At 33.2% G+C, this 23,909-nt stretch overlaps 1 protein-coding gene across 2 annotated transcripts; it reads right to left on the bottom strand.

The window, feature by feature from the left end:
- Positions 1-7,711: 7,711 nt before the first annotated feature.
- ABI3 (AP2/B3-like transcriptional factor family protein) lies at positions 7,712-11,404 on the bottom strand. Of its 2 annotated transcripts, XM_010247390.3 has the most exons (7): positions 11,198-11,404; positions 9,001-11,011; positions 8,781-8,873; positions 8,597-8,697; positions 8,431-8,477; positions 8,267-8,343; positions 7,712-8,175 (listed from the first exon to the last, which is right to left on the bottom strand). In XM_010247390.3, the coding sequence occupies exons 2-7, from the start codon at positions 10,717-10,719 to the stop codon at positions 8,029-8,031; spliced, it is 2,184 nt and encodes a 727-aa protein (XP_010245692.1). In that variant the 5' UTR covers positions 10,720-11,011; positions 11,198-11,404; the 3' UTR covers positions 7,712-8,028. The 2 variants fall into 2 exon arrangements, 1 of the variants encoding a protein (XP_010245692.1); XR_016080423.1 differs by having other exon boundaries at positions 8,966-11,393.
- Positions 11,405-23,909: the final 12,505 nt, after the last annotated feature.

Raw genomic sequence — 23,909 nt, 5'->3', positions numbered from 1 at the left:
AAGTTGTAAAATATATGGGATGTTTTAGTAAAATGAAAACTATAATGTAGGTTTAAGTAAATATGTAAAATTATAAGGTGTGTAGGAAAGGCAATAGAGTGGGGCTCATATTCACCGTGCTCGACCCCGACTCTGAAATTAACCCCCATCCCCGATCCCAAACGGGGATGGGTTCCCCGTGGGGACCCGAATCCCCAAAATGTTTTCAAATAGTAGTAATTTTTAAATAAATTTATTTAAAATAAATAAAAATTTTAAATTATAAATAATATTTTAAATAGGTTTCGATATATATAATATAAAAATATAATATTATATTTAATATAAATAACATTTAATATATGTATATATATACATATATTAAATGTTATTTATATAAATGTTATATATATATATATATATATATATATATATATAATAAATATATATATATATAATCGGGGTCGAGGTGGGGCAAGGACCTCAATCCCCATCCCCGACCCCAACTTGGGATTCCTATTAATCCTATCCCCGCCCCTGCCAAAGCAATCACCACCCTCGGCCCCATCGGGTTGGGGAAGTTGGGTCCCCGTCAGGGATGGGGAAAATTGCATCGCTAAATGTGTGTTCTAGTAAATGACTCTAATAGAAACACATATGAGTATACAATTATTTTATATTTTCAAAATTTTAAATAATTAATAATTATTCATATTTTATATACTACTTTTAATAAAATTTGTATAATACAAAAATAACAATAATTAATTTCAGTTAGGTTTATTCATCAAACTAATGAAACTGACCAACCCGATTAACTCAACTTGAATTGGTCAGTTTTCTAGTATTTTAGGTTGGCTTTGGTTCAAAAATTTCCCAATTCGACCAAATTGGATCAATTTCACTTTGGCTATTTATAAACTGACCAAAATCGAATGACTTAACCATGGATATATATATATATATATATATATATATATATATATATATATATATATATATATATATGTATTAATATTTTATATTTTAAATATAATTTTTAATATGGAAAAGTGGGAAATTTCCCATATTTCTTAGTCTAAAATACTTTATATCATAAATCTAAATTTTAAATTTAGTTTTTCAATAATTGCACTGTAATTTTTAAAATTTAATTTAATTTTTAAGTTTATATCTTTTGAACTGACTAGCCAAACAAAAAAAATCGAGCCAAACCGGTACAATTTGAGTGGGTTGGATTTCACAAAATGTCAATCGGTTTTAATAGTTTCATCTCTAACAAATAATTTCAACTAAATTAGTAGTCTCGTCTCTAACAAATAAGAATAGTTTAATCTCCAATAATTATAAAAAATTTATAGCAAAAATACACAATTATTGAAAATATATTGATAATGAAAGAAAGACAATAAATACCAAATATATTAACTTAGTCAATAAATAGTATAATCTCAAATAATAGTTTAATATCTAATAAAAATTAATCAATAAGTTATAACAAAAATATAATAAATACAATAACTACAAAAAATTAAATTTAAAATTTTCAATAATAGTAGTTTAATCTCCAATAATTATTAAAAGTCTATTGTTAAATAGCAAAACAACAAAAATTATACATAATAATTGAAAATACATTTATCACAAAACACAATAAATATTAATTTTAGTATATATAATTATGTAATAAATTGTTACGGTCCCGCGCGTAGGATCCCGTCACGGGTCGGTCCACAGTGCGAAAGCCCTGCTTCCCCTTGCGCCTTCCCTTGCTTGCAGACCCGATTACGGAAACTGAATGGGTGATTTGTCCAAGAGACCACCCGAACTCTCCCTTGGGGTGATTTGTCCAAGAGACCACCCAAACTCTCCTCACTCTTTTCTTGGCTGGAAAACTGAATGCTTTATTTCAATTCGTGGCTCCTTAAATAGGAGCTTACAGAAGGAAATTCCTAATTAAACTCAAACTCCAATTTGAACTCAAACTCCTAATTACCTATTCCTAATGGTAACTCACTCTTACTTAAGATAAGGATAAAGATCAGATTAGATAAGGATAAGGGATAAGGGATAAGATAAGGATAAGGTAAGCTGGCGGCGAGTTGGCTTGATGTGTCCAGATAAGGGTGGGCCCACCCCCATGAGCTGTCGTGTGGGCCCCGCTCTACTGCTGCTGCCGGGTGCGTGCGCGCGGCTCATGGTGCCACTGCCGCGCGGTGCGTGCGCACCGTGCTGCTGCCGCGCAGTGCGTGCGCACGCCTCAGGGTGCCGCTGCCGTGCACACGCCTCATGGTGCTGCTACCGTGCTGCTGCCTGGCGGTGCGTGCTGCGCCATGGTGCCGCTGCCATGCGGTGCCGTGTGTGTGCGCTGTGCGTGCTGGCGTGCAGTGCGTGCGGTGCGCGCTGCGCGCCATGGTGCTGCTGCCGTGCGGTGCCGGGCGTGTGCATGGTGCGTGCTGCCGTGCGGTGCGTGCGGTGTGCGCTGCTGCCTGGCGATGCGTGCTGCGCGCTATCGGCGGTGCATGCTGCAGTGCTGCCAGGCGGTGCCCACTGTTGTGCGGCCTGTTGTGTGGGCTGCTGCCTATGACTGTGCCGCGGTGCCTTGCCGGATGGTGTGACCATAACATAAATACAGAATAAGAGTTTAGAATTATTATAAATAAATATTATTTTTTGAAAGTTATTTCCTCGAATTATTACTTGATATAATTGAAATTAGTTATTTACAATATTATGTAAAAATATTAAATTATTATTAATTTTAATATTATATTATAATTATTTTTCTAATTTTTAGGATTTTTTTAAATTTATTACATAATTTATTTATTTTAAGTATTTAAAATCTAGTTATGTTAAACATTTTGTTATTTAAAATATTTATTTATTTAAATACTTAAATAATATGTAAAATATTTAAAGTTTAAAGTATTAATTATTTATTGAATTTAATTATCCATAAAATCATAATTCATACTATTATTACAAAATTTCAATATTAATTTTTTAATATATTAAATTATTATTAATTTCAATATTATGTTATAATTATTTTTCTACTTTGAAGAATTGTTTTTTAAATTTATGATATAATTTCGTTATTTTAACTATTTTAAATTTAGTTATGATAAATATTTAGATATTTAAATATTTAAATAATATATAAAGTATTTATTTTTTTGTTATTCGAATTTTATTTATTTAAAGCTATTACATATTATTAAATATTTAAAAAACATTTAAATTGATAATCCAGAAAAACATAATTTAAATTGTTAGTACATAATTTCGTGATATATTTTGTAAAAATGTAAAATTATTTTTTATGTTTTTAACAAATATTTTAAAGTTATTATATAATTTTGTTATAATATTTAAATAATTCCGAAAATTTTTAATCCAAACTTTTTTTTAGAGAGATATAGATAAAAAGTAAGGAGAGGATAAATAGGAATTAGAGATAACTTATGAGAAAAACTCTCTACTAAATTAGAGATAATTTTGGAGATAAATAGGAATTAGAGATAATTTAGAAAATAAGTAGAAATTAGAGATAGTTTTGGAGAAAGTGGGGGATAGTGGGAGATGTAGTTTAGGAGAAATTTTAGGAGAAGAGAGTATTTAGGTTATTGGGAAAATGCATCTCATTGGATAGTTTAAAAAATGACATGGAAAAAAAATAAAAAATTCAAAAAAAGGGGAAAATTTCTTGACCGCTTCGTTTTAATATATATATATATATATATATATATATATATATATATATATATATATATATATATGTCAGCTTTAATGGCTACTACAATGACCATATTTGTGTATTTAATCCATTTCTAATTGTAAGGGTTGAAAACAAAACTTCAATTATTACTTTCTACCTTATTTAATCCTCTATCATTAAGTCTTATACTTATAGGTATTAACTCTGATTTTTTCTTATTAAATCCTATATTTAAATTATTTTTCACCAATAAATGGTATAAATTAAATCTATCTTAATATTTTTAACTCCCATTCTTTATCCAAGTGATGGCTAACCAATTCAACCATTCGAATCAAATTGAAAAACCTATAAAGTCATAGTTAGGTAATAAAATTTTTTAAATAGAAATAAATATAGAAAATTACAAAAATGTAGAAAAAATTAGACACATTTATGATAGTTTTATTAATCAAATTAAAAAAGTGTAATACAAAGAATTATTTTTATTAATAATGAAAATGAAATACATACTTCAAAGCTAACAAAAAATGAAATTATTTTACTATTTGGCAAAGATCAATAGTTTAACCTTTGGGTCAAATGTATTAATATTTAATGTCATAAATAAATAATATAAATTAATAAAATATAAAAATACAAAAATGAAAAAAAAAAAACATAAATTTTTCCAAAAACACATTCAGGCACAAGTATGATATTAATTAATTATCATATTAAACAAAAAGTGATAAACTTTTTTAAACCTATAAAGTCATAGTTAGCTAATAAAATTTTTTAAATAGAAATAAATATAGAAAATTACAAAAATGTAGAAAAAAGTACACATTTATGATAGTTTTATTAATCAAATTAAAAAAGTGTAATACAAAGATTTATTTTTATTAATAATGAAAATGAAATACATACTTTAAAACTAACAAAAAATGAAATTATTTTACTATTGGCAAAGATCAATAGTTTAACCTTTGGGTCAAATGTATTAATATTTAATGTCATAAATAAATAATATAAATTAATAAAATATAAAAATACAAAAATGAAAAAAAAAACATAAATGTTGCAAAAAACACATTCAGGCACAAGTATGATATTAATTAGTTATCATATTAAACAAAAAGTGATAAACTTTTTTAAACCTATAAAGTCATAGTTAGGTAAAAAATTTTTTTAAATAGAAATAAATATAGAAAATTACAAAAATGTAGAAAAAATTAGACACATTTATTATAGTTTTATTAATCAAATTAAAAAAGTGTAATACAAAGAATTATATTAATAATGAAAATGAAATACATACTTCAAAACTAACAAAAAATGAAATTATTTTACTATTTGGCTAAGATCAATAGTTTAACCTTTGGTCAAATGTATTAATATTTAATGTCATAAATAAATAATATAAATTAATAAAATATAAAAATACAAAAATGAAAAAAAAAAACATAAATGTTGCAAAAAACACATTCAGGCACAAGTATAATATTAATTAATTATCATATTAAACAAAAAGTAAGTGTGACATATTGGAATTAATTTTACACCAAAATATAAAACAAATATAAAAAAATTGAAATATCTATAATTCTATATTTACACTACTTTAAAAATATAAATAAAGTTGTAGAACTTTCTTTTGACTAAAATCAATGTTTTAAAAACCGACCCAAAAATGGAACCGCTTTGGCTTCCGGTTTCCGAGTCGGTGGTTCAACCGTCGCTACAACACCGCTTACTCTCTTCTTACATCTTTCTCATCTCTCTAAATCTTTATCAAATTCTAGATCATTTGATTCATTGGTGTATGTTAGATTTTAATATAAGATCGGTGTTTGATCTCTTATCTCTTGCATCAAATTTTCAATTTCTTTATTGGAGTTGCAATTTTTTTAATTGTTACAACTTAAAAAGGAGAAAATTCAAAATCAAAATAGAATAATTAAAAACCCTAACTAATTTTGGCATTGGGAATAATTGAACAAGATTTCGAGATATGAAAGTTTCTTTTATCATTTTTTTTATTTTTAAAATAAATAACAAATTTGCAATTAGTTTGAAAGAAACCCGAGAACCATTAACTAGGTCGAACATTTTAACTGTTAAACTGTTCGAATCAATAGTTATCTGACCATTTCAATGGTTTTCTTCTTCTTTTTTTTTTTGTAAAATAATAGTTTAGGGCCAAAACGGAAATGGTGACTTAACCAATTCTTGGGCCAAAATGGTTCAACCATCTATTCTGGTCTGATTTTTAAAATATTGAATAAAATACTCATTTTTAATTTAGCTCATATTTAATTGTAAGGTTTAAATTGAATAAAATACTCATTTTTAATTTAGCTTCTATATATAAAAGTGTAGATGCATGGTAGAAATTTTTTGGACTAAAATTACCCTCTATTTTTTTGTTTGACAAAGGGTATAAAAGTTATTTTATTACAGCTTTAATGCCAAATTTTGATGGCTACTAAAGTGCCCATATTTGTATATTTATGACATCTATAATTGTAAGTGTTGAAAATGTAATTTCAATTATTACTTTCCACCTCATTGAATCCCCTTTCATTAAGTTTATACTTAAAGGTATTAACTCCCATTTTCTCTTATTAAATCCTATATTTAAATTATTTTTCACCAATAAATAGTACTAGGTAGATCTATATTAATATTTTTAATAATATAAACCCATATATTTTAAGAGTAGCTAAAAAACAAAAACAATCTTTATCCAAGTGATGACTAAGAAATTCAACTATTCAAATCAAATTGATAAACCTATGAAGTGGTAGTTAGGTAATAAAATTTTTAAAATAAAAATAAATATAAAAAATAAAAAAAATGTAAAAAGTTAGACACATTTATTATACTTTTATTAATCAAATTAATAAAGAAAAATTGTCTAAAATTCACAATGACTTTTCAACATTTTTCTTTAACCCGGCATAACTTTTCAAAATGTCCAGAGAACCTCATGTCATTAATTTTTCTTAAATAGACTAATGGGTGTTACTAGATTATCATTTTATCCTTTATAGAAAAATGTAAAATATACACACATATATTTTAACTAAAAAGACAAAAAAAAGGAAAAAGTTCAAAAAATATTTTCAAATATAAAATACATAAAATCACATAAATTGCAAAAAATATTGAAAACTATAAAAATTGCAAACAAACTAAAAAATATTTTTAAATTATAGAAACTATGTACAAAAATTAGAAAACAAAATAAAAAAATAAAAATTGTAAAAAAAAACAAATTAAAATAAAAATATATATTTAAAATAAAAAATAAAAAACATATAAAAAATGTAAACTTTTTTTAATATATTATTACTATTATTATCTTCATCTATAATAACCATGTACATTTACTAATAAAACCAAAAAATGCAAATTCTATCTATTTGTATTGCTTACAACTCTTCCCGGGGATGCTTCGAGGTGAATTACTCATTTCTCCCATTCTGTCATGATTAAGGAAATAGTTGAAACTTGAAACTAAGGGTCGTTTCATAGCGCTTGAGGCGGGTGAAGTAATTAATTTTTTTAGGAATTAATTAATTTATTAATTTGTCTTTTTAGCGGATAAAATAATTAACTAATAAAATATTTAAGAGCATAGTAATCAATAAATTCAGCTTCAGCCATTAATGAGCTAGAGTTGGGATTTTCTGCCAACAAAACACGTTCCAACCTCCTTAAAAACTTCTCCACAAAATGCCCAAGTAAGGTTTTCTGTTTGTTCAGCCACTTCAGCTGGTACCAAACGGCCTCTAAAGTCTAAAGCCTTCGCTTCCAATATTATTTCTCCTTTACCCACCACACACACACACACACAAAACATTAGATATTGGCATCACCATTAGTTACAAGTTTCAAAACTACCCAACTGATTGAAAGCTGAGACTATCTTAGCATCTCCATTACTAGCAATGAAAAACCATCCCATTTATTAGAAAGCTGCAACAAACATCATAATTGTTTCAGCTTTCAGTGTAGGAGATCGAGTAACATCCAAAACATATACTTCATTCGAGTATAGGACTGTTGATTACTCCAGTCACTGGAACAGCTTCTATATATAACAGATTCAACAGATTCCCAACAAGTTCCATGGATCTCTCTCGTCTAGTTTGATCTAGCCTTGACTGAGAAACGATCATATGTATGGTTCTGACTAAAACAACACCCTATTAGATCTCCCCGACATCCATCTGTACATCAACCATGCACTGACTTATGTGCAGAGTGCTCCCAACAAAACTACAGTACCCACAGAGAGCGAGAAAGAGAGAGAGAGAGAGAGAGGTATTCGTTCTCTCTTGTTACATGACTGATTCCTGAATAGGAGAGGAAGACGGACCATCAACAGAAGGAGAGGTAGTATGGAGGTTTCTTGGGATCTTCCCAGTCTTCTTGGCCTCCAATTTGGATCCTGTTCCTGGCTGTCGTACCTTCACTCCTCGTATCAGCTGTTTGTTGATTTAACTACTTGTTACTATAAACATATAAGGAATTAAACCAAATAGAGATTCAAAATGGGATTAATTGTACAGAACATACGTATTTGCCACATTTGGTATCTGAGTAGATTACTATGAAATCCCCTTCCTGGAGTCCATTAGAACGGACAAAATCTCCTGCAACAAGAATAAAACAAATTAGAAGAAATATAAACATTAATTAGAGTGAACACATAAGAGAATTGAATATGAGCAAAAGCCCACCTGTGTTCTCCAGGAGATACATTCTACTCTTGTTGTTAGGCCAGAACCTGAAAATAAAAAAAAAATTAATGTAAATTAACCAAGTTTATAACCTTAGATTCTTTTTTTCTTGGGGAAGGAGGAATTACAGAAAAAAAGGGTTCTGATCTGTCTCTGCTCGTAATACCTGTAACGCATGTTCCAAACCCGAGAAGTTCCAATGTCCTCCATTGCGATGGAGATGCCATCTCTGGCCTCAAGCTCCGGTAGATGGGTCTCTGCTTCTTTCTGATCAAATGGGATCATTAGTCAATTAAAAGTATGAAAGAGGGATGGGGGAGGGAGGAGGAAGGAGAAAGCTAAGTGACCACCTTCGGCAAAACTATTCTTCCCAGATTACCCACATCGCTTTGTTTCAAAACTTTCTGCAGCAAAAACCTCAAGTTCTTCTCGGGTTTCCATCCCTGTCCAAAACCAATAACATGCATTCTTTACAACTCAAGTTCAGCAAGTGCCACCTTTAAATTCAATTAAATAACACAATTAAACAATTAACTGATCAAGAACCAACACGCCAGAGGAGATCGCCACCTGACGCCTGTCCGAAGTGATCTGCCGCTGATAGTTCTGTGGTTGCATGGGCGGCCGGTCTGCAGATTGTGGTGGTGCTTCTGGCAACAGATGTGCTGGAGAAACAGTGGGCACAGAAGCAGAAGATGACCAGAACATCCAATTCTCCGGATTGGTTTGTGCAGTATTGGCGCAATTTCCCTCACTGGGTAGCTTTGCATGCAGGTCAGTATTTGGAGAAGGGTGCTGCTGCTGGTGATTAAGACTGCGATGGTGAGATAAAAACCGCCTCTGCCGAGCCATCCTCTTCTTCCTGGCTTCCTTCGTCGCCGAAGAACCCATTCTGAGTAGCCGATCACTAGACCCTTGAAACGGCTGACATGGGTATTGGTTGGCAAATGGGGCGAACACTTGGTGCGTCGGTGGAGCTGTAGGAAGATGGTGATCGGTAAATGAGTTGTAACGAGGCGATAACGTGAAGTTCGATGAAGGCCAAGTGACAGAAGGGTCCAGCATCCGATAGTCTGTTGGGGGCGAGTAACCATTGATACCTTGGCTGAAGGGACCTCCATTGGCAAAGCCAACCATTGGAGGAAACCCCGCTCCTGTCGCTGTTGGTTCAGGAACGTAGGGAGGCTGAGGAATCCAGGGTGTGGCCGGAGAGAAGCAGGCGGTAGAGTCCGGAGAGATGGGATTACAGCTTAAAATAGGATTAATGTTAGGGTTAGGGTTAGAATTCTGAAACCCAAGCTGGGTCTGTTGGCATGGGAAAGCCGAGTCTTCTCCTCTCATCCGCCTTCTCTGAAGGTGATGGTTCTGCACCCACTCAAGAATGAGTTTCAGCAAACGCTTCATCCCTTCCTTCCCACCACCAAGACGCTGAGCCGCGCAGTCGATGGTCGACCGCTTAAGCTTGATATTCCTCAAGTCCTCAGCGGAGATGGATTCCTTGTTCGACTTGAGCCATTCAAAGAAGAGCTTGGCAAGATCATCCGAAGGCTTCTTGCCTTGGCCTTCCTCATCGTTTGCTTGAGCCATAGCCCGTTCTTCCCCATCATCCCCTTGCATCAGTAACTGTTGTTGTTGCTGTTGCTGCCGCATTTCTTGTTGCTCTTCTTGATCCTCTTCTGGGTTCAGAAAAGGGAAAACTGTGGAGGGATCCCACATTTCGGTGGTATCAAGCAAATCCATATCTCCAAATTCCTCCATAACGTCCATGCAATCAACATCGAAGGAAGGAGGGATCTCCATTGAATCTGCAGACAAAAAGGGTGGCCTTAATGCGTCGACCTGCTCATGCTGTTGCTGGTGGTCGTCGTTCCTCTCCGCACCCTCTTCAGCATCAGATCTAACAATGGCCCAAGAAGTAGACGAAGATGATGATGACGAAGAAGAAGAAGCCGATGTTGAACACGAAGAAGAAGACGAACATGGGACTGCATGCACGGCAGCCGGCGTATATGACGAAGATTGAGAAGACGATGACGAGACGCATGGAAAATCAGGCAGAGGTGGGAAGTGTCCATAGAAGAACGGATCATCCACATTAAGCATATCTTCAGTCCCTCTATCCAACCAGAAATCCCCATCTTCAGTACCCCCCGCTCCTCCTCCTCCTCCTCCTTCCCTGACCTCCTCCATGTTTCCAAACTGAGGATTTGGATCACCAATGGAGTTCATCCTCTCCAACTCGTCACCCAGTCCTCCATGCAGATCTTCTTCATGCAGTTGCATGTCCATGGTTTCCTTCCAAAACCAGATTAGAGCCTGAAAATCTTTCTGGGTTCTGAAGTCAACAAATAGATTTAAGGATGGAAAGGGACAGATAGAGAAATGGAGATTCCTGTAATGTACGGATTAGCCCTAGAAGAACAAACAATGATCAATACAAATATATTAAAAAGCAAGCTGTATGCGATTCATTAAGGAAGCAAGACAAGAAGGGCCCGCTAATGCCTCTGAAATCCTGAATACAGAAGCAACATAAAGCACCTGTCTCGCTCTATCTCACGCAACAACAACTACTATACACCTACAACAACAACAACAACAAAAGCGACTTGTTTTACTCTATTTTATTACTATTAATCACCAGGTTTATCACAGACAGTTAGAAAGAATAATATATAATACAGTATATACAGAACTAAACAAAATCTTTAGTCCGTTATTAATGGCAGATAATTATATCTTCACCGACCCAAAAATTAAAACCAACCATAACCGGCTGCCGAGGAAACAGAGATCAGATCCCGGCGAGCCAAGCCATATTCTTACACTCTTCTGCACTTCTTCCACAAACCAAACCAGAGATGTGATTCGTCAGTAACTCAAGAACCCATTTACCATGCCTCCTCGAAACTTCTTTTCCTTTACCGTGGGATAGATAATAAGTTCAAATTCAAATCGTCTTTCAGAGAGAGAGAAGAGAGAGAAGAGGCCAAAACAGTAGAAAAAGAAAGCCTCGTGCCGATACTTTCTCAGCCTCTCTCCGGATTGTGCGCCATCCGCCATCCGTTGGCACCTGAATGGTACACACCAGCGGTGCTGCAGAGAATCGATAGGAGAGAGAAAGAGAGATAATATCACCTTCTCTCTCTACCCGTTCGTTGCTTCTAAAATAAAATTAATTAAAAAGTTGGAAGTTGGGACCGACTCACTACCAGGGTTTCACTGGATTTTGCTGGATTCGTCAACCGAACGGCGGGTTCCCTGGGATCTTTATACGTGTCCATGCAACTCTGACGTCGACAAAAGCACTCCCTCCCTAATATGATTTGCCTTCTCTCTCTCCTCTCTCTTTCTCTCTCTCTCTCCATATTCTGTCACCATCTATCAATTCTTCCACAACTACCCCCACTTTTGCTGCATAAATTACCAACATCTCAAGTCTTGTCTTCTACCAATTTATTAGAAGAAAGCTTATCAAGAGTAATTCCCTTATCTCAAGTTTCATGGGTATAAACGTGGCAAACATGCAGAAGATGGGTCCGCCACATAATTGCCTCAATTGGATGGTCTGAACCGTTTGATCCCTTGAATTAATGTGAAGATGATCTTGATGGAAGCCAATGAGGAGAGAGACTGATATCTCGTGCATGAATACGTCTTGTCCACATGGTCTGTTAGGGTTCATCCAGCCTATCATTTGTGGGAAATAAGAGTGGATAGAGAGGGCAGGCAGTGTGAAACTGAAACAGTTTGGAGGTGATGGTCTCTGCTGCTGATGGCTGCATGGTGATAGATCCGAGTAATTAAATTCCTTCCCATATTAGGGGGTTTCAACTTTCAATAGGGTTGGAATTTGGGGCTTTGAATTCCTTTCTTGGAACCCACAAACCAGCACAAATAACTCTCTCTCTCTCTGTATTTTTTACATGTGCAAACGACGACATATGACAAAGATATTGGTGGTTTATTCTTCTTCTCCCACAATTGTTGGTTGATGCAACTAACCAACCTATGACACAGGAGATACGACCCAAATTCCTAGAATCTGTTGATTTCCTCTCTTCTAAGTTCCACCGACGAGAAGACATTATTCAGCTTCTGTGCTCTATTATTTTTCTAGTTACTTAATTTTGGTCTCAGCCTCAAGCTTCTTTGTCACTACTCAATACTGCCATGTCATGGAATTCACAATAGAAGGTGAGCCATAAACGCAGGCTGGTCACCGACAATCTTTGCCAAATAACTCTCTGCCACCAATGAACATAAATATGATGGTTATTTCGGCAAATCCTGTTTTTTCTTTTTCTACCAAAGACTGCTTCCATTAATTGTGTCTTGTGAGAACAAAGAAAACCCACTATTGCCTGTTCTGTGTGTTGTTGTAAGCAGGAGACTCTTTTGAGTTGCAGGAGATGGGCTCGGTTTACAAAGAATGGGGTTTTCCCGGCCACTTTATGTAAAAGGGAAGATCAGGAATTCTAGTTTTTAGACATTTTGGTTCTATTTTTATCTTATAAATTAAAAGTGCCCAATTCTTAATTTGACAAAGTTAACTATATGTAGTCAAAATTAACTCTTATAATCTGATTATCCAATTCAATTTAGGTCGCATAACACTCATTAGAAAACCTAAAATGTCCCAACTGGTTTGTGGCCATTAACCAACATCTAAGGATTATCCGTCGTTGTGCAGTCCAGGAATCGGTTCACTCTAGGGGGTGTCAGTTGGATTGGATTTGGTCCAATTTGATCCAGTCCAGTGAGTTCAGTGTGAATCTATTATAAATGGATCAGGTCCAATCCAATTTAATGAATATTTTGAAGTATTTTGGACCGGTCTAATTCAATGTCAGGACCATTCAACCTGTTCAATTTTGTTTTAATTTAGATTAGTTTTAGCTCAAATCTGGCATATTGACATCTATGTTTTTATCTTCTATATATCAATGGACCATATATTAATTGGCTCAATCCAACCCAATAATCCAATATAAGTTCATTATGAATGAACTTGATCCAATTCAATATGTTTTATTGATCCATTCAATCTGTCTAAATTGATTTTAGTTCGGACGGGTCCAATCCAAAACTAGTCCATTAACACTCCTAGTCCAACCCAAGGACTGGAAGTATAATTAAGAATCATAAACAGTATTACAACAAAAGAAAAGAGACCAAGAATTATTACTCTCTTTCCACCAAAGAAGAAAACCAATGTGGAGGAAAGATAAATTACTTGACATGACAAGTACTTGTCGACATAGCTAATATCTAAGCTGCAGGTTCACTGAGTTCACTTAATGGATTGATCAACCAGAAGTAAAAATATTTGTTCAGTTGCAGAGTTAGCAGATAGACTGAGTTTACTTAATGGATTGGTTACCCAAAACTGAAAATATATTTGTCCAGTTGCAGAGTTCTGAGGAGATTTCATCAGAAAGTTTTGTTTTTTTCTCATGATCACAAGTTCATGGAAGGGTAAAGAGGTGTCAATTGGACTGGATTTGGTCCAATCCGATCCAATCCAATGTGAGTCCATTATAAATGGACCAGGTCTAATCCAGTCCAATGAATATTTTGGACCATTTTAGACTGGTCCAATTCAATGTTTGGACCATTCAATCTGTTCAATTTTGTTTTGATTTAGATTGGTCTCAATCCAAACCTAGTCCATTGACACCTATATTCTTATCTTATATCAATGGATCAGATATTGTCTTAATCCAATCCAATCCAATATAAATTTATTATAGACAAATCAGGTCTAATCCAATCTAATAAATATTTTGGATTGAATTAGTCCAATCTAATATGTCTTGTTGGTCTTTCCAATTCATCCAAATTAATTTTGGACTGGATGAATCCAATCCATTGACACCCTTAGTAAAAAGCACAATGCTATCGGAAATTCAAGATGTTGTATCAGATAGATTAGCTTGCGTAATATGCAACTCAGTGTATATCTATTCATGTTATCTGCCATTCTAGGGACCTTTTCATACAGAACTTATAACTGGAGATGGGGTTTAAATGTATGCTGGATTGGTCGAGCCAAAGGATCGACCAATTTGGGTCCAACTCTAAGACCTGGATTCCCCAGCATAGACCTGGCCCGAGCCGAGGGAAGTGCAACCCAACCTACACCCTAGTTCAACCCAACCTACACCCAACACATTGGCAATCTAAAGATGGACCCTTTCTCTTCATGCACTTGCATAAATACGTACCATCATATTCATACAATTATATATATATAGACATCATAGTATACTTTTGTAATAATCCACTTATGGGATTCATCCTCTCTCCTCCTTTAACATAAATATATGCATAAATTAATACATGTATAATTAACATGAATTGATTACAACTGTAATACATTGGGTTAGGACTGGATTCCAACCAAACTTTATATCGGGTTGGCATTTATATCATGCACAACAGACTAGGGGTGCAAGTCGGGCAGGTTGGGTTAGGTTAATGGTCAATCCGAGCCTGACCTTAAAATTTGGGCTTAAGGCCTAAGCTTGGCCAAGTCCGAGGTTAAACCTGATTTTCCCAACCTGAGCCCAGTCCACACTATAATTTGATGCACTCAGGTTGATCAATGAACCCACTCTAAAATCATAGATACATACATACATACATATATATATATATGTGTGTGTGTGTACATATTTGCATAAATACATATACATATATATGTAATGTATAAACACAAATATGTGTGTGTCTATATATATAACATATGTGTATGGTTGGGCCGGGTTTGGGCTACCTAAGGTCTAGGCTTCCAAAAAATAAAAAAGTCCAATTTCTTGGGCCCAAGCCCTGCCCAAGGACCAAAAATCCAAGCCCAGAGCCCATGTAAAATTTCAGAGTGAACCGGTTCGGATTCGGGTTGGGCCTGCCCAAATTGCAGCCCTACAACATACACGAAGATCCCATGTGTTTCATCCCTCACAATCGTACCAAAACTATCCGACCAAAGACACCCTCATTTTACAAAATCAAATATATATCAAAAAAAAAAAGACAAGTTTGAAGAAAACTTGAACTACTGAGCAAGACGAAATCCTACACCTAATGACCAAGCATCAAGTATGGAACAATTACACATAACTGTTTTGTTTTGTTCCATTCTTTGGTAAGCCACATAGTTATTTTGTTGGGACCCATCATCCATGTTATACATTTTTAAGGATCTGTTTGGTTTGTGGGAATAATGGTTCAGAATTGAAATCAATATAGGTATTGGTTGCGAGCATCTAAACAACCAATTAGGGTTCCAAATTCTATAGTTAAACAACATAAACACTAAAGCTTTACCACAATCTTTATCTCTATTTTTTTCTTTTTTTCTTTTTTTGAAATTTGAGACAATGATAGGCTTAGCTTATCAATATTTCTTAGGCTTTGTTAAACAGAGTGACCTAATTAATAGAAAATGATTATCTCTTTTTCCAACAATAAAAGGGGAAAGTTATCATGTATAACATATGTCTTTTTATGATTTCGTTGTAATCTAAGATTAAAAAACTATAAATAAATAAATTGTAGATAGGGGGAGTTTTTCTAGCTAAATGTATTTATTCCACTCAATAATAAAAAAATAAAATGATACTCACAAGAGACAACTTAAAAATATAACCAATCAAACCCCCAATTTTATTACTAAGACAACCACCAACATTAAATCAACTTAAACAAGAAAAATAAACTTCTAAACAAAACAAATGACAACAAAATATTAATGGGCAAAGGCAACTAAGGTAAAACTGCCACCATTTAGGTTCAAGAGGACAAGACTAAAATAGTGTGGTTCCTCATAAGAAAAGACCACCTATTGCAATATATTGCAGTAGATGGGAAGGGGTTGAAGGGTCTAGAAGAGCTAGGAGCAGGCCAATATGGGCAGGATTTGAAGTAGTGATAAATGATATAAGAGACTATAATTTAACAATGAATATGATGCTAAACAAATAGAATGATAGAATGATAGAATAGGATTCCTGTTGGAACAAGGATTTATTGGCTTGAGTTGAGAGCAAGAAATACAAAAGAATTGATTTTATCAATAGGATGTAAGAAAACCTTCTCAATATTTTCCAACACAACTCAAGCTTCTTCAGATATTCACCCCAAGCTTAGGATCTGCTTAAAATTCATGATAAATCTTAATCAGCAAGATCAAGCTTGGAATGTCAAGATTTTTTAGGACATAGAAAAACAAAGTTATCAAATAGAAAAAAAAAAACATTTTATGATTTCACTAAGGATTAAAAAAAATAGACATAACCATATAAATGGAGTATATATGATCTAACTATAAATTAAAGTCCTTGCAAAAAGGAGAATGGATTTACATGTTGAAAATAGTGGAAAAGATAACCTTAAAAATAAGATAGAGATGTTGCAAAAAAAAAAAAAAAACAGAAATAGAGCATATGAGAAACAGGAGACAGAAGTTAATCTCTAACCTGTGCTAATTTGCAGATGAATACCAAATAACAATAGACGAACAATTCTAAGCAATCTATGCATACATTGCTTTTGATTATATCATGACTCTTGAATGATGTCACTAATATCATCTCCAAGAGAAAAAATAGGGCAATAGAGGAGATTTTCAATTGGGCTTGGATTTCAAATGTTATGGAAGAAGTCCAAAAGAAGAAAAAGACTTCAATCATCTATTTGGAGTGAGCAGTTAGGGTTTTTCTCTATACTTTTCTAAACCTTTTCTAGAAATTTATATCGGTTACCAAAACCTTTATCCTTTCCAAACATGAAAAAAATCAATTAATGAGAGCAGTTCATTTTTAATGACACATGCATGGAAGTATTAAATGATAACATATATGTAATTAATACACAGACTAGCATTGTTTTCTTCTTCTTCTTCTTCTATAAAACAATATCTAAACTAGTTAAGGCTAGCCTTAGCTGGTTAGCCCAACCTAGGTTCATCAAACTAATTAAGCTTATTCCAATGTTGGTTAGGTTAATGAGCTATAATATCAAACTTAGGTTGGGCTTTTAATCATCCCTGTAAAAGGTCAAAAAGTATTCTTACAAGATTTTTACAAAAGCTTCTATATCAAATATACATAAGGATAGGTTTCCATGTTATAAAGTCCATCTTGGCCTGTATCATAAACCCAAATCAAAGTACCATCTTATTGGACAGAATGATTCAAGAGAATATATTAATAAATTACTGCACTTTATGAAGCACAAAAAGTATGAAAAAAAAATATATATAGTCTATGAAACTAGATATGAATAAAACTTATGATAGGGTGTAATGGGATTTTTTAAAATAATTATAGAAAAAGTGGGTTTTAGTAGCAGATTATGCAATGTATCCCTACAATCTCTTATGATCAATTATTAGTTAATGGTGGTTTCTATGTCAAATTCAAACCCATTAAAAGTTCTTGAGAAAGGAGACCCTCTATCTCCTTATATATTTCTCATTTTGTTCAAATGTATTGTCTACCATATTAAGTGCCTGTTCGGGAGGGCTTTCAGGCAACTTTTGACATTTTGATCTAGGCCCCATATGGGAATGCCAAAAACTGTAATTGTTGCAAATCTAGAAAGCCGATTACCATGTCCCAAACACAAGAAACACAACTAAAATAGGCTGCTACTCTAGGTAGATTCTCTAGAACACGGGTGCTCAAACACCATGTTTGAATCAATGCACCTTGCCTCCAATGCAGAAGCCCTCCCAAATGGGCTCTAAAGGACCTTAAGGCTGTGTTTGGTTTGAAGGAAAGGGTAGGGAAAGGTAGGGAAACCTTTACAAACCTTGTATAAATTTTCCTATCTTTCCCTACTTTATCCTTCAAACCAAACATAGCCTAATAGTAGAGGTGAGATCTTGCTATCAAATTAAGAATGATGACCCTACTATCACCCACTTATTATCCCTATCTCTTTATAAAATTGGACCATAAGGTCGGAGATAAAATTATGGAAGCAATCAAGTATTCAAGTGTTATAGCGAAGGCCCTTCATATTTGAAGTGTTCTTCAGCTATAATTTGCACCCTAAATTCAAGAAAATTATTGCAAAGGCTCTTCATATTCTTTAATATGTTTTTACTATTGTATGTGTAGAACATTATACCAAATATATAAGATATATTTGGCCTGATATAAGGTATTATATTTATACTAGTAACTTTACCTCCCCCCCCCCCCCCTAAAACAAATAATGAATAAATAAAATATATTATATACATAGACGAATATTTTCCTTTAATAAATGATTTTCATCATAGAATATTTCTTGACCAATTAAATACAACCTCAAATATTGATATTCTATTCTCAAATATAATTATTGGTGTACTATTAAGTGAAAATATTAAAACACTTCAAAAAGATTTTGAAGGTGCCCCATTGTCATGTCCCAACTTACAAAGTCATAAAATGTGTTAATATTCTACTTAGCTTCGTTTTCCCCCATAAAAAGTATATATACGTACATAATAATTTCCCAAACATATACATTTATGAAATTAAATTTTGATTCATCAGATACGTAAGCGAATGTATAAATGGAAAAGTGATTTTCCTACTTGATGGAAGAAAATGAAATTTGCCTACAATTTGTAGGTAAAAATTTGCTACTTGATCCGGTCATCAAGTCAATTCAAAAAGGGATGAAATTGAAATTAACCAGAGAGTTAATAAAGCTGAATTCTAGTTTCATAGATAGAGATGTAAATGCAAGTGTTAAAACATTTACTAGAACATTCCCTATAGTTTTACAGATTTATTTAAACCTATCATATTATTTGCATTTTATTAAAACACCCTTATAGTCTGCAACGTATTTATTTAATCGATTTTTTATCAAGAACTATTTGTTTTGACATCTGAAAATAGTAATATGATCACCTAAACTAAGTAGAAAATGTTCAAGGGCATAGACATGTGGTTGTTTATTCCAAAAGTATCCCTAACACTTTTTTTGTATGAAAAACAAAATAATGTTCAAGGGTATGAATCCATAGTTGTTTATTCCAAAAGTACCCCTAACACTTTTTTTGTATGAAAAACAAAATTGACCAAATAGAAAAAAAATAGAGTGGTTGTTTATGTTTTATTAAGGACAAAAATGGCATTGTTGTTTTTAATTTCTTTTGATTAATTTGAATGGATGTTTAGGTTGAAACTGTTATTTTCCACTTTCATATAATAGAAGGTCGATTAAGTAAATTGATTGCAAACTATAGGGAATGTTTTAGTAAAATACAAACTATAGGGTAGGTTTTAGTAAATTCACAAAATTATAGGGGTATTTTAGTAAATGACTATAAAATAATTAAGAAAACAAAACATAGAAATACAAGAGAAAGTGGAATGTTCCTATGTCAATTAAACTTGTTCACGAGCTAGGTTAGGCTTTGCCTCTACATTAACAAAATATGCTCAAGCTCAAGCCCGAGCCTGGCCCAACCATTGGACCTAGGTCTTGAGCCCAAGCCTAGCCCTCATATAAAGCCCGAAGCCTAGGTCCGAGCTCGAGCCTAGTCATAAATTTGGAAAAAATATTTTTTTCCTTTTTAAATTCAATTGAAAACTATTTTATTTATATTAGAAGACCTCAAAACTTAAAAAATAATGAAATATCTCATTATTACTTGAAAAGAGAGAAGAAAAATAAAAAAATATATATTATATATACTTTTTTATTATATAATATATTATCAAGTCAAGTTCGAACTTGGGCCAGGCTTTTTTGAAAAGCCTGAACCCGACCAAAAAAAAAAAAACCTAGAATTGTAAGTCATCACCTACTAGTTAAACATTAAAACTCCATAACTCGTCCTTCCCCATCTCCCCTCTCTCTCTCTCTCCTTTCACTTTTACTAAAAACAATAATTAAAGTAGAAATTATGAGATGCTTTTCATGCCCCTTGGGATTTGATCCTTTGTGAGATATCTCTACTTATCTATCAAAGCAGTAGATCTACCACTTAGTCATGTCTTGATTTCTAAAGGAAAACTTTGCCTACTCAATCTAATGTATTATTATGGAAAATGTTTGCAAGATGGATTATTTAGAGTTTACACATGAATTTTATGTTTGACAGTATAGTTTAGGGCAAATAAGAAGCCATACTTGTTCATCTTCAACCACTATTTATAGTTAAAATTTCAGCTCAATTGTCCTGGTTAAATGTCTAAAACAAGCCCTTCTGTGTTCACAATTTTAAATTAAAATTTATAACCTCGAACGGCTTTGGGGAAAATAAAAAAGAAAAGGAAAGAAAAATAGATTCCCATCAGTATTTTCCCCTTTAAGTAAATAGTACCTTGTTTTACCAAGAAAAAAAGTAAATGGTACATTGAAATGTTTCTCTTCATAAATTTATATCTTAAATTATCATCCTCAAGAAAAACCCATTATGGGGCTCTCCAATGGGCTTAACTAGTAGAATAAACATACTTAGATAAGCCATTAAATAAGGAATTCACATGTGGTGGTACATTCATTAATATTAGTTGCATATTAAATTCAAATCTCAACCAATTATATTAAATTCTACCTTTTATATTGGTTTACTTTTTGCAAAGTGTAATTTCATGTTAAATAAGGTATACTTACCATCACCTTCAATTAACTATTCACTTCTTTTGCTCTACAGTAATTAGGACTGTCAACAAACTCCAAAAGTCCAATATCTGATTCCACATCCGATCTGATTATTCCGAATTCGAATGATGCATTTATATAATTGGATCGAATTTGGATTTTATAATCTTCATTCGACTAATAATTAAATCAAATACATATTTGACTTCATCTGATTCAATTAAAATCTAAATTCGTTTATATCATAATATTTATTGATTCAATATATAAAAAATTATATAAGTATATTTTAAATTATATATATTTTTTTTTACATTAATTTATTATATGAATTGAAAATAATTAACCTTTTAAATATATATATATATATAAGGAGAATCAGGTTAAATCCAAATCCGATCCGATTACATTAAGATTCAAATTTAAATACAATGGGATTTGGGATTTGGGATTTGGATTCGAATGTCATATTTCAATAATAGGGTTCGGGTCGGATTAGTTAAATCCAATCCGCTTACAGCAGTAACAGACTAACAGTAATGACTAATGATCCCATACCTGAATTTCACTCTTGACAATGTTGGGCTCAAGCCCATTAAAATTCCAAGAATACTCTGTCAAAGAAATCAACTGTAACTCTGTAAGGGAATACAACTTTTTTAAGCTCATGGAGGATCTACCATGTCGGTCACTTAAATGAGCCCATTTTGGTTGCCACCTAGCTGCCAAGTGGGAAAAAAATTGCTAATAAGGACTCCTAGGCATGGCTTGTCTGGACTGAAAAGCAGATAGATAGGAGATCAAATCAGTCCCCCACAATGTCCCACAGTACATCCCTGTCGTGTATTGGGAACATCTCTCGATGATAATATTATCATTTCTCATATTATCATAACGAGATAATCCCAATACACGGTGGGGATGTGTTGTGGGACGTTGTTGGGGGCAATTGTCACCTCAGCTACCAACAGTTGCAAGCAATATCAGACTTGTATAGTCAGTCAGTGCTCTGTACTTAGATACCCATAAATAGAGGTGTCAATTGGACGGATTTGGTCCAACCCGATCTAGTCCAATGTGAGTCCACTTATAAATGGACTGGACCCAATCCAGTCCAAATCCAATCCAATCCATTAAAATGTAAATGTACTTTTGTAGACTTTTATAGAAGTACTTTTGTAAAAGTACTCTCGTAAAAGTGCTTTCATAAAAGTACTTTTATAAAAATACTTTCTTAGAAGTGCTTTTATAAAAGAGCTTTCATAAAAGTAATTTTGTAAAAGTTCTTTCATAAAAGTGATTTTCTAAAAGTGTTTCCATAAAGTGCTTTCGTAAAAGTACTTCCTATCGACACAATTTTCGTGTATTTCAATTAACACAAAATATGGAGACAAATTACAAAATGAATTTGTAATAAAGAAAGATACAAGGGAATGAACTCTCTTTGGTTTTTGCTCGATGACATGAGCAACCTCTGATTAACGGTTGAATTTGGTGAAGACGAGGGTCGTTGGCGTGTTTCTCGTACTTCTTGAAGTGTTGATGTAGATTTCCTTGATTTTAGTGCTTTGGGAGATTTGATGTAGGTTTCTTCACTCTGAGCTTCGCGCTTGATCCGTTGTAAAAGATGTTTCTCTAAGAAGGCCCCTTTAGTGATGGCTTGATCTTCTTGGGAGAGCTTGAATCCGAGTGTGTTGTTGAAAATGAAGAAGTTTTTCTCTTCTTTCTTCTCTCTTGATCTTACAGCTGTTGGAGTTTGCAAGAGCTTGTAATTGCTTGCAATCCTCAAGTGTTGGTGTGTAAGAGCTTCTTGCAATGTGATTGTTGAAAGAAAATGGAGCTCTTTCTTCCTAAGCAAGGCTATTTATAGCCAAGGATTAGGACTGCCACCTCAGCCCACTTAGCTAACCAATCCCATGTGAGTAGGGGTGTTGGGTCAGGATTAACTCCCATGCATACACCATTATATAAGAGTTAGTGGTCTTGCCAATGGGACCACCCTATTACAATAGAACATGGGCCTTATTGGACTTAGTACACTTGGATCCTTGGGCCATTAAGTCATATTAATGTAAACTAGGGCCTTGGGCCCATGGAGGCCCATATTAATTTAGAGGCTATTATGTAAATTAAGCCCATTTATTTGGCTTAAAAACTCACATATTACATGTCCGTAAAAGTTTTTTTTATAAAAGTGATTTCATAAAAGTTCTTGTGTAAAAGTACTTTTGTAAAAGTGCTTTTATTAAACTGATTTTGTAAAAGTACTTTTATAAAACTACTTTTGTAAAAGTGTTTTTATAAAAGTACTTTTGTAAAAATGCTTTCATAAAAATATTTTTATAAAAGTGCTTTTGTAAAAATACTTTTCATAAAATTAATTTTATATATAAGTGCTTTTATAAAAATGTTTTCGTAAAAGTGCTTTTGTAAAAGTACTTTCATAAAAGTGATTTTATGTTGTTTTCAGTTTTGATTGATTTCAAATTGGACAAGTGTTTGGCCTCATGGTCGGATTATTAGAAATTTGGTTTAGGTCTAATTCAAACCAATAAGAATATGGACCAATTTATTTTGGATTGGCCCAATCCAATAATTATAATGGACTGTCTAAATCCGATTTGATAAAGTTTGGATCGGATTGGATCCAAACCAAAACTGGTCAATTGACACCTCTACCCATAATTCTTACAACGGCGCGTCTAGAAGAAAATTATCTCTCCCTCCTTCCTATGATTCCGAATCTGCTCCTCACAAGAGCTGGTTGCGCCATGCATCTCTAGGTTCATGTGGGAGCAAAACACGAGCAGAGGGGGAGCATGCGTCATTAATGTAGCAATCACATTCAATATCGACATGATATG

The sequence above is a fragment of the Nelumbo nucifera genome, chromosome 1, assembly GCF_055504915.1.
Source record: "Nelumbo nucifera cultivar China Antique chromosome 1, China Antique-T2T, whole genome shotgun sequence".
NCBI lineage: Eukaryota > Viridiplantae > Streptophyta > Magnoliopsida > Proteales > Nelumbonaceae > Nelumbo > Nelumbo nucifera.
This window is presented reverse-complemented; position numbering and strand designations above follow the sequence as displayed.